Source organism: Vespa crabro, chromosome 1 (genome assembly GCF_910589235.1).
Source record: "Vespa crabro chromosome 1, iyVesCrab1.2, whole genome shotgun sequence".
NCBI lineage: Eukaryota > Metazoa > Arthropoda > Insecta > Hymenoptera > Vespidae > Vespa > Vespa crabro.
In genome coordinates, this window is record NC_060955.1 from 2,895,534 (window position 1) to 2,908,987 (window position 13,454).

The window sequence follows — 13,454 nt, forward strand, 5'->3', positions numbered from 1 at the left end:
ACTTATCGTCCCGCGAGCGCCCCCACCAATCGGGAGCTAGAAGCACCTGTTGCATACCTACCTGTTTTACTTGCTTCGTAGCTCGCTTCAGTCAGTACGACGCGCGTCGTCCTACGAGACGGGTGATGTCATTAACGTGTTGTATCAACGTCGTTCCTTTTTTTTGAATAAAGAGAAAAATATATATATATATATACACATATATATACATATACACACATAACAGTTGAGGAAAGAAATAGAGAATATATATAAAAAAGATAGGAAAAAAAGAAAGAGAACGATAGTTATTATGTCTTCTCGCGTGGTAATCGGTTCTTAATAATCTTTTTTAAAGCCAGTGTAAAAAAAGTATTATTAATCGAATATAAGTAGAGAAACTTTTATTACGAAAGAAAGAACAAAATAAAAGAAAAAAAGAAAAAATTAGTGAATATAATCGAGAAGAGTAGATAGAAAAACGTATCGTGTGAATTTATCTTAACGCAAGTTGGTAGTAAGTCGATTGGTGGTTGTTGTTGTTGTTGTTGTGTTGGATATGTACGCGGGAAAAAACTGAATCGCGTACTTTCGCGAGATAGAAGACGAAGAAGAAGAAGGAGGAAAAAGAGGAGGAGGAGGAGGAGGAAGAGGAAGAAAGAGAAAGATAGAGAAGAGGCCATGGAGGACATTGCGTCGCAGGATACTAATGCCTCCTCCTGTTTTGGTACAGGAAGCGTGGCTGGTGCCGTGATTGGGACATTTTTAACGACGATCCTTCTGTCGGCCGTTGCTGCGTTACTTTACAAACAATGGCGCAGGCACAAGGGTAAGTTTTTAATCTTTCTCTTAATTTATTTATTTTTTTATTTTTTTTGGTTTTTATATGAATTCGCTCATCTTGTTTTTGTGGAGTTTTGTTTCGTTTTGTTCTTTTTTTTTTTTTTTTTTTTTTTTTATTTTTGTTTTTCATTTTACGTTGACGATTAATAGTCCGTCTTTAAAACCAAAGAGAAACGTGTTATTGCGTTTTAATGAAGAGTAATGCAAAATACCAATAGCGCGCGATAGGACGAAATGAAAGGCATGTCATCAAAGGCGCGAAAGTTGTGTTCGTTTAAAAACGGTACTTCGAACCGATAGGACATATATACATACATATATACCGGTTCGAATACGATAAATGTTGAAATTCCCGTTGGCGTATCTTTTCTTCTTAGAAAATCCTTATAATGAGAAACGCTTTGGTAAATAATATAAATACGTTTACGTATGTAAGTGCATGTTAAAACATAAAAGGCAATACAAAAAATAATATCGATATATGTAGAAGCACGCATACACGCGTATATATGTGTATATTATTCGAAGGTTAATCCTCCATAACCTAACCTTCGTTCGTGTCTAAGAAAACAATACGTTTAATGTCAAATTTATAACATAATATTTATATATTAGTATAACTATATACTATATCTGATAATATATAATCTATACTTAATACAAACGTTAATTTTTGATATATAAATTCATGATGATATTCATATAATAAAAAAAATTATATATGATAAGATTAAGAAAAATATAGATGCATATATGGAGTGTATTACTTCAATGGTGTATGATATTATAGAGGGTTAAATTGACATATATGTATATACTGTATATGACGATTTTATTGGCGATTAGAAAAAGGACAGATGAAAGAAAGTGATAAAGATTATTTTCTTTCTTGTCTAATAAATATATATTACTAACGATAAATATAGCTGTGTCAGTAAGTAAAAGAAAGTACGAGTTAGCAGTCGGATAAACTCGTTGCAAGTTTGCGATAATAGGTCATATTGCGGTTAGAACGAGTAATTGATACAGGATCCGCACTCTTGTTGGTCAGGGACGCAATTAGAACCGTTATAGTGATCATTTCCCTTCGATAAATCGTTAATTTATGTATGTTTTTTTCTCTTGTACAAATTTTCTATTTTCTTTTTTTTTTTAAACCTTTTCTTCTTCTTCTTTTTTTTTCGTTTTTTTTTTTTTTATAATTCGTAAGACAATATAATTTCAGCTTTTTTTTTTTTATATTCATTAATTAAACATATTTTTTCCATAATAAAATATGTTCTTAGAAATACGATTAACATTATGATTTGGATTAGAATTGTATTCATAAGATTTCTAATCATACGAATTAGATACTATATTTCCGTATTTAAGTTTGAAAAAAACAAAGATCTATAGATAGATTTGAAGGTTAGTTTTGTATTTTTGTTTGAAGGCATTTCCGAGGTACGGAATACATATATATATATATATACACATATACGTATATACCTTATGTATATACATACACGATGTAACACCTTTATGATATTTTATATATATATATATATATATATATATATATATTACGTATTATGTAATACAGTATGGGTAGTCTCGATTAAATCGTTCTTCTATTCTCATTGATATCGTTTTTCCGATCTAATTTCTTAACCTCTATTCGGCAATCTATCTGTAATATATATATATATATATATATATATATATATATATATATATTATATATATTACATATTATATATATATATGTACATACATATAAATAATAATGACAAATTCAAAACAATTTATTATTCAAAACTCGAAGGATCGATTATACCTGTATGTATAATCAATGGACATCGGAAAAGAGACATTAGATTAACAATGGACGTCACCTGTACGGATGGTACGAAAGCGATTAAATGATACATAGAAACGGTAGGTTGTTAAAAGATGCACATATTTACAGCTTCGTTATAACATCACGAAAGTTATTCAATAACATTTGATCTAGACATTCCAAACATTTTCTACTTAGGAATGTTAAACTTCTATATCATATAAATAATGATAAAATGATACTCTTCGGAGATATTCGATAATTTCGTTCTAATCCAATCTAATAACATCGAGGTAATTATTATTTCTTTATTTATAAAACATAAAATTATAATGTTCATACGTAAGATGATTCAATTCGAATAGAATCGAAAAAAATATAAAAGCAAAAGGAAAAAGAAAATTAAAAAATGTAGAATAAAATTATAGGTTAGAAATAGAAAGAAAAGACGAAGAAGAAAAAAAAAGAAATAAATATTTTCAATAATTTAATTGGATCAATCGATATTATTAGCACGTGCCTACGACGAAATTTTGTTTCTCTTCTTCTTCTTCTTTTCACGCTTATTTTGAAGGAGGTATATAGGAAGAAAGAGCAAAGGTGCTACGGTAGATTGCACACGGCGATTGTTTCGTTATTACGTCGCCACTCTTCTTCTTCATCTTCTTCTTCATCTTCTTCTTCTTCTTCTTCTTCTTCTTCTTCTTCTTCTTCTTCTTCTTCTTCTTCTTCTTCTTCTTCTTCTTCTTCTTCTTCTGCTTTTTCTTCTTCTTCACGGCGCGCGCGCTCTTTCGTTCAAAAGGCCGCGACCTTCGACTTCGTACGTTTGTATGTACATGTGTGTGTACATATATGTATATATATATTATGCGAATATCTCCCTCGCCACAAATCTTTACGACTGCGAAAAGAAGAAATATAAGAGAAGAGTAAAAAAGTGTGGAAAGAAGTGGTGAGGAGAGGAGGAAAGAAGAGGATAAAAAGAGAGGAGAGAAATAAGAAGAAGGAGAAGAAGAAGAAGAGGAGGAGGATGAGGAGAAGGAGGAGGAGGAGGAGGAGGATTGGTGCGAGACAAAAAAAAATATGTCTGTGAATTTTACTGTCGAGTTTCGTGATTCGTTGCAAGGGCGATGAGAATTCTTCGGTTCGATGCAACTTCAACTATGCTTGCGTGTACCTGACGTTTTAATCTTCGTTATAACGACGTCGTCTGCTTGGCTGCTTGCTTGCTCGCTTGCTTGCTTGCTTGCCTACCTACTCATTCGTTCTTGGATTTTGTGTGTGTGTGTGTGTGTGTCTGTATGTGTATGTGTATATGTATGTGTATGTGTATGTGTAAATAGAGAAAGAGAGAGAAAGAGAAAGAGGGAAAATAAAAAAGGAAAATGCGAATACTCGAGTACGTTTATATAATTTATGATATATGATATATTATGTGCATATCTATATGTATATATCATTTATATATTTTCGTAAGATATATATATATATATATATATATATATACACGCATATATTATAAATAGTAATATAATATAATGTAATGTGTCACTGATCTATTCTATAGACAGATATATATATATCTCTCATTGATCTATACCGATCTCAATTAAATGATCTCAATTACATGTTAGAATGTTATTATAAAAAAAAATATATATATATGTATATATTAATTATAATATAATAAAAATTATGTATTTGTTGTTATATAAATATAAAATTTATTGAATAATTTATATTTAAATTTCAGAAGAGAAAAAAATATAAAAAATTTATTTATCTCTCTCTCTCTCTCTCTCTCTCTCTCTATTTTTTACCTGTAAGACAGACACATTGTGTACCAAGATAAATGCTGTTCTTCATGCATGCAAATTCCTGGAACAGTAGAATATACATTACACAATTAACAAGACGAAGAGAAGAACGTTAGAACGATGAGAAATATTTGAAATCATTATTAGCATTATATGTCTGCAGGTACATTCTTTCTTCTTTTTTTTTTTCTTCTTTCGCCATTTTTTTTTTTTTCCATTGCATGATTTAAAGAAGAAAAATTATGATATTTGAAACGTAATGAAAAATTTAGTTAAAAATTATAGAGAGTAAATTTCCGGTAACCTCGTTCGTCGAGTAGTAGTTTCACGTTAACCTTTCTCGTGTAAATCAGTAGCTAATATCGAAAAAAAATATCGAAGGACGGGCCCCCATAATAAGACGAGGCAGATGATCCTAAGTAAGCTCTTCTCACTTCCGCGTTTCTCTTTCGACACATAAATATCTATACGATGGACGGTCGAATTCATCTCTTTGAAAAGTTATACTCTTTCTTTCTTTTTTTTTCTTTTTTTCTTTTCCTTTTCTCCTTTTCCTCTTTCTTATTTTCCTTGCTTTTCTCTTTTGTCATTGTCGAGTTTTATAAAATACATCTTTGCAAATGACTTCGAATCTCTCCCTCTCCCTCTCCCTCTCTTTTTTTTCTCTCTCTCTCTCTCTTTCTTTCTTTTGAACGAAAGAACGTTCCCTTAAAAGCGTGGCGCAACGCACGAACAAACGTGCTGTCTAAATCACTTTCACTTTTTAGAATTGAAGCACACGCGTGTCTATGCAATTTTTATGCGAATTTTATAGAACTAACAATAAGATGAGACATCGACGAAATTACGCGGAAAAAATTGGGAAAAAATTTTTGACTAGAGAAAGTAAAAATTTATATTTCCTATTCCGAAGAAGTCGATCGATAGATCAATAGATCGATTTATTATAGATTGACGAAGAAAAATGTCGCGGGGAAACATTTTGAAATTTTTCCCAAAGGCAAAATAATTAATTCCTTGATCTTTTTAAATCGAAAGAACGATAGATCGATAGATCGTAGGACGTATGAAAGAGAATCGATATAATTATTAATTGATAAAATCATCAAATTATTCGGAATAAATATATATATTTAAATATTGTACGATTATCTAATCCGTGGAATCAGTAATTTAGAAATTAATTTTCATTAACTTTAAAGGGAAATTATTTTAAGTACAGGGAAAGAGGCAAGGCAAAATTCAATTTTAATCAAATGTCATTTCTATTTTATCTTCATATCGAAGAGAGTTTATCTTGTAAAAAAAAAAAAAAAATTCATTATCGCGTTAATGTCTTGTAAACGTGTATAGTCTCTGCGTGTATTATATTTAACATACTTTGAAAAAGAGAGAAAAAAAAATGATTTGTAATTAGCTTGAAACAGTTATTTATTTCAGAATTGCATATTAAATATTTTTAATCATCATTCAAAGTCGATGGATCAGAACGACGTTTTAAAATTGAACATGAAACATTTCTAATCATCATACGAGAATGACGCTTTAAGATTGCACGTGAAATATTTCTTAATCATCGTTTAAGATATTAAACATCCGTTAAGATACGCTCAAACAATGTTTTAGGATTGCATATGAAATATTTCTAATCATCTTAGATGCAAGGTCGATCAAATATAACGATGTTTTAAAATTGCATGTGAAATATTTCTAATTTACATCGAAGGTCGATGGAATATAAAATGTTGTTTTAAGATCTTACATGAGATATTTTTAATTATTATCCAAGTTTTTATATCACATTTGTCATTCAAAAGATTTTTTTCATTTCATGGAATATAATTCATCGAAAAATCAATTAGTAATAATTCAAAGAACAGAAAATAGATAGAATAATATTCTTTGAAAAATTCTTGACGAATTTGGTTTACAGGAAATTTATGATGTTTCACATTTCTCTCTCTCTCTCTCTCTTTCTCTCTCTCTCTCTCTTTTTCTCTCTTTATCTATCTGTCTATCTTTCTCTTTTCCTCTTTCTCTTTCAATTGGTTAACACTACAGGCAGGATTCACAGGACGATTGAGATTTCATCCTCTTGCAATTCTAAGAGCCTTGGACGTAGGATGAAAATGTAGGAGGTATCTTAGATTAACGGAAAATAGAAAGAGAAAGAGAGCGGTAGAGAGAGGGAGAGAGAGAGAGAGAGAGAGAGAGAGAATCTGCTTCGTGTTCTCACGTACGTTACATTCACATTACGTACGCAAAGACTCACACATTTTTATAAGTGTATCCTGTATGTAAAACAAATACTCATCGCACGCAAGGCGATGCATAACACAAATATTTTTAGAAATATATCTCCTATACATAAAATTGCTATCGCACGTGTACAATAGGCCGAGGGAATGGATTGAGGGAGGTGAGGTGGGATGGGAAGATAGGATCAGTCAAAAGTTATTGGATGGTTTTAAAAATCAATTACTTTTTTTTTTTTTTTTTTTTTTTTTTTTTTTTCTTTCTTTTTTCTTTTAGATCGTTAAAAATTTCTAAAGCTCGTAGTTTTACAATTTGAATCAAAAGAAAAGTGAAAAAATCGATCTATAAAAAGTCTCTAAGATAAAAAATTACGTATCTGTTTAGATTTTGAAAATCACAGAGATCCTTTAGCTCACCTGTGGCGCAGGTACATACATACACGCACACATTTATTTAAAAGTATTTTCCCATACTTAAAACACCTATCAGTATATATCTTTACATTAGGTATATAATCTTAAAAAATGTCTCATAGATTTAAATCATCTATCGCATGTATACATATGCATACACATGTGTACGTACATATTGTATATACATACGTAGAATAAGAGAAAGAAAGATACTTTGTACGAACGTCCTGGCAGGACGGTCGCGTTCTCGTAGTATAGACAAGCCTGTAAAACCGGCGAAGGCCTTTAGAAAGTGCGGCTTCGGGGCTCCTGCCAGGTCGTTGAGTCTGATACCACCAAAGGCATGCCATACCATGGTGATCGAGAACGTGTGCGTGAACGTGAGCTTACTTGCTTACTTATTTACTTATTTATACTACTCATATACATATTACACGTATTACTTAGATACAGATATATTACATGTATATATATATATATATATGAGTTTTGTGTGTGTGTGTGTGTGTGTGTGTTTGTGTATGTGTGTGTGCGTGTGTACATACGTACGTAATTGTGTAGGATAGATCTTTACTCGCGATTGGATACTTCGTAGTACTCTCAACACTCTAAAAGTGTTACGTACATTCAACAGAGTTATGTCATTTTTATGTGACCGATAATGGGAAGTATGTATGTATGTATATGGCAATGTGAACTTGCAAACATATTTATGTATATACTTATATAAAATGTGTGATGAGATATGTAAATGTATATATATATATATATATATATATATATATATATATATATATATATATATATATTTCTTTTTTATTATATATACAAACTCGCAAAATATTAAAGAACTAAATAATTTTGTGTAAATTTTATTCTAACAAAAATAAATAAGATAAAAATTATATTAGATAAATGTATATATATTTTCTTTTTTTTTCTTTTTTTTTTTTTTCTTTTCTTTTTTTATAATGAACGAAGAAAAATGAAAAAAAAAAAAAATTTATTTTTGTAATACATTTGTTCAAATATTTTTAAGTAATTATCATAGAACTGATAAATCGACATAATTTTTCAGTACGACGTGTATTAGTCTTAAATTAAAATATTTATGAAGATAACGAAAGGGAAAGAGTGAGAGAGAGAGAGAGAGAGAGAGAGAGAGAGAGAGAGAGAGAGAGAGAGAGAGAGAGGGAGAGAGAGGGAGGTAGGAAGGAAGGAGGGGAGGGGAATGTAACATTACAAGCGATAGTAAGCATTAAGATAATTAAGGAGAATTATCTTAGATACTATGGCGCCGCCGTGGATCCCTACTATACGCTATATAAATGTGAGTTTGTTTCTCTATGTGAATATGTATGTGTATGAGACCGTAACTATGTATATTTTCACATGTATATATATATATATATATATATATATATATATATATATATATATATATATATATGTTCGGAAGCACGCGGTGTGCCTTCGTTCGTCGTTTCTTCGAGTATATTTGCATGCTCGCCTTCGAGTATTCCATGCGCTGGAATTTCTTGAGCTTAGGCTGATTCCCTAGCTTAGGATTCTAAAACGGGAACATTCTGGATCGTTTCAATCCCATCTATTATAACCATTCCTTCATATGTATGTATTTATTTATTTATTTATTTATTTAGATCTTTGGATTATTATATAGCGTAATTTTTTTTTTTTTTCTTTTTTTTCTATATATTGAATATTTAGATACGTTCATTAAAATATGTATCGAATTTAAATATTCTAATATAAGTCATTTCAAATCTTAATATAATATGTTATATACATAATATATTCCAAAATAATATATATATATATAATGTGAAGATTTTATATAAAATAGATTTTATAGAAAGAATATGTATTATATATTTAATCGATCTTTATTTTACACATATAATATATAAATATGGATTAATTTATTTAAAAAACAAAAAAAGGAAAAAAAAAGAAAAAAAAAGGGTAAAGAACAAAAATGTGAACAAAAAATTTTAACAAGAAAATATTTCCGATTATTTATTTATTTCTCGTTTATATTTATTCTTACATCTTACGAGATCGCATTTAAGGCAAGCAGTTTTTCCCTGAGGAACGCGAGTCTCTCTCTTTCTCTTTCTCTATCTTTCTCTGTCTATTTCTATCTCTATCTCTATCTCTCACATATGTAAGTAAGTACATATCGAAGAAATTATTTGACCATGTGGTAGGTATGTATCCTAGCCACAGATTGCCAACTATGCTTCCGCAAATTTTCTTCACCATTCACCTCGTCTTGCTAACGTTCTCTTAGCACTCTGATATACTTTATTATAGTACTCGCAGTTTGGTTCTCTAGAATTTGTTCGAAAGTCAAAAAAAAAAAAAAAAAAGGAAAAAGAAAGTTACGTATAAAAATTTATATAAAAGAAAAAAAGGAAGATAAGAAAGAACACGAAGAAAGAAGAAGTAAAAAATTATTATGATATACTCATTATTATAGTATTCGTAGTTCGGTTCTGTAAAATTTGTTCGAAAGTTGAAGAAAAAGATAAAAATTTATGTAAAAAAAAAAAAGGAAAGAAAGATTAAATACTTGTAAAAAAAAAAAAAAAAGAATATCTTCTACGACCATAAAAATACTAATGAGCGCACGTGCAGTTATCAGATAGATATTGATATTAATAAAACTAGATATAAATATAAGTTTTAATTTTATGAGATTATCGATACTGATCATTAGAAAACTGGCTTTAGATAGATTAAAAATGCATCGTTTAGGTGAAATGCAACTGAAACGTATATGAAAAGGTCAGACTTATTTTCTCATCAAAATCTACGTTTACGTAGACAGACAGACAGACGGACAGACAGACATACATATATACATAAATATATACATACATACAAATACATTTACAAATAAATAAGTAACAAAACAAATAATCGTTTGGATTTTACACGTAATCCTTTCTGTTTTCTTTTTTCTTCATATAAGGGAAAAAAATAATGCGTTAGATAATCAAGAAGGATCTATAAAGGATATATATATATATATATGCATATGAAGGTTCGTCGAACTTAATAATTCCTTCGTAAAATGACATCATCTTCATTTCTTCCTGTAATATTCTCGGCAATGTAACTCCCGTAATAATGACACCCCTTAATGACTCGATGAAGATCCAAAGGCAAATGCGTGTAATTGAAAAATTACACCATCATCTCTTTGCTAAACTCCCTTTCATTTTTATTGCCACCTCTTGGATATCTACTATTATAATTTAAATCAGACTATTTTCAGTACTTGTCATCATTTTATAAGATTAAATTTAGATGTTTATAAATATTAGTATTATATATATATATATATATATATATATATATATACGTGAGTGAAATTGTCTAGAAAGGGATCTTTTGTTGAATACGATCAAAATATTGATAGGTAATAACAATATTTCTTCTTGACAAATGATATGCTTTCGGTTTAGTAAAAGATGCACTACTACGTCATTGGGCATTAAACGTAAAAAACGTAAGTGGCAATAAATCGTTGTGCAAGGTTCTCAATATCTCAAATTCTTTAGTTACGATCATGCATTTTACTAGGTAAAGTAGTAAATCATTAAACAATTCTGAAACATTCGACTAAGATAGGTTTAGTTCCTTCGTTGTAAAACGTAGAAATGTTATCTAGTCTCGTTGGAAGTCCACTTCGAAAGAAGAACTTCGTGACGTAAGACTATTAATTTACTCCGGGTTTAATCGTTGTAATGGAGAACTTTCATGAGACTTTGAGTTATATCTGTTTACGCCTGACCGTAATAAGAGGTACTTTGCTTTCAACCATTTTATTCTAATGTTTTTATTTACTTACTTTTTATACTTTTATTTTAATAATAATAATAATAATAATAATAATAATGTTAATAATGTTAACGTTAATAATGATATTTTTACATATAATACAATGATATAGCTTTTTTTTTTTTTTTTTTTTTTTTTTACTTTAAAAATAACTATAACAATAATATTTTTATATGATATAATACAATAATTGTAATTTTCTTTTCCTTTTTTCAATACTAATTTTATTTTACTTATGTAATTATTTATTTAATTCACTAAGCTCACATAATGTCATTAATAACGTTATTCTAAATATATATTGATGAGTTGACATTGTTATATATTAATATTAATTATTCTGTTCGATTTGTTGTCAGTGAAATGTAATTATTATTAGTTTTCAATGAAAATTTATAGGGAAAATTTGATGGAAAATGAAAAATAATGAATAAACGAGAGTACGAACGTGATGTAAATGCTCGTTGACGTCGTTCATAGTCGGAGTGATTCGTAATGTCTCGACCTTCCCGTCAAGCAAATAGAATTTTTAACGGGGCTTGATGGTGTGCAATTGAAAACGATCCACGGGAGAGCGATCGACGATAAGCAATTTTCATCTACGTTCACATCCCACGAAAGTAGCACGAATAAAACATATTAAATGCGTTACATATTAATTTCTCAAGTGTCGTAGGACTGTAAATGATTTTCTATTGCTCATTATTATTATTATTATTCTTATTATTATTATTATTATTTTTAAACTACTTATCATCATCAAGGGTACTGTCGTCGTAATAAGTAGAACAGAATATTTTAAAATGGCGATACAATAATTGAAATGCGTGCGTTTATTCGATATTTCTTTTTTTTTTTTATTTTATCTTTTTAATTTGTTTTTTTTTTTTTTTTTTTCCCTTAAGCACATTATACGTGTTGGGTCGAAAGTTTTTAGATGATTTTAAAAATTAATTTGTCCATCTGACCTTTTAGTAATTTTTGTAATTATACGAACTAAAATTGTTGTTTTATGATCTGATAAAAAAAAAAAAAAAAAAAGAAAAAAAAAAGGAAGAAGAAACAATTAATTTATAAAGAAAATAGGATAATTGATTTTTTAAATCATCCAAGGACTTTTGATTCGTTCTATATAAATTGTTAGAATTGAAAGTAAATATTAACGTTTAAAATTGAAATAATTCATCGATCGAATCGAATGATTCTGATATTTGAAAAATAGCGATAAAGGTTGAACGTATGTATACCGGGCTCGAAACCGAAAACAGGGGAAGAAGGAAGAGAAGGGGGAGGAGGAGGAGGAGGAGGAGGAAGAGGCTACGCCATCTTCTTCGCGAATTTTTATCGGATATCTGAGCGAACAGGTTTTGGGGCTCGGTAAGATGAAGTTCGTGAAAACTTGTTGCTCCCAACATACCATACGATTTACAGCTTACAGATTGCCAACTATTAAACGCGACTGTGTACGCGACTGTGTACGGGATAATATTTTTATAAAGGCGGTGGGGGGGGGACGGGAGAGAGAAAAAAAAGAAGAAGAAAAAGAAAGATAAATAACAAAACGAAAGAAAAAAAAAAGAAAAAAAAAAGTAATAATCTCATCATCTTCATTTCCTCTCTTTTCATTAAAATGAAATTATCGGTTCCCAGTCGTCGGAATAAGTAAAGTAAAGGAAATATCATTTTCAACGAAGATAGATAATAAAGGCAAAAGAAAAGAAAAAGAAAGAGAGAAAGAAAAAAGAAGTTTAATCGTCGTTTCAATTACTTCGTCTCTTTTTCATTAAAATGAAATTACCAAACATCATTGATAAGGAAGTGCACTGAAAGGATGAGAAATAAGGAAAGAAGGAAAAGAAAAGAGCAAAAAAAAAAAAGAAAAGAAAAGAAAAGAAAAGAATAATGATAAAAAGAAAAACGAAAAATAGAATAATAAATCAAAGTGTAGATTCTAATATTAGACAAATATTAGAATAGTACCAGGAGTAGGAGCAGTAGAAATCTCTTCTTTTCTTTCGTATTAGGATAAGCAAGTGGGAGGATGCACGTGCGAGATGTGCTTCTCCTTTTTCTTTTGTAAACTAGAACGTAAGCTTAAAGAAAATAAATTTTTCTTTCTTCTTTTTTTTTTTTTTTCTTTTTTCTTTTTTTATTATGCGCTATGAAACGAACAACGGAGGAGAACCTCTTCTATTATCTCTTTTGGATCTTACGTGTCCCTCCCTCTCACGTTTTGTTGGCCATGTTGTGTTGTGTTTTATGCGCGTGTGAGTTCTATATCTTTTCCTGTAAATATACATACACATACGTATGAATGTGTGCGTATGTGCGTTTATGATTTAACAGAGGCATCAAATAGTACAATAAAAACCCGTCCCAACATAGCATGTTCTTTCAAGCATACAGAGAGAGGTCCGATTGGATGAGGAAGTCTATCATTTACCTGTTTATATATTA

At 29.6% G+C, this 13,454-nt stretch overlaps 1 protein-coding gene across 1 annotated transcript in view; it reads left to right on the forward strand.

Moving 5' to 3' along the window:
- The first annotated feature begins 80 nt into the window (after positions 1–80).
- The window catches only part of LOC124432721 (FK506-binding protein 5-like), a 35,602-nt gene continuing 22,228 nt past the window's right edge, over positions 81–13,454 (forward strand). The window contains exon 1 of the mRNA XM_046981832.1: positions 81–808. Within this exon, the coding sequence (XP_046837788.1) occupies positions 661–808 (148 nt within the window). The 5' untranslated portion in view covers positions 81–660. The remainder of the gene's footprint in view (positions 809–13,454) is intronic.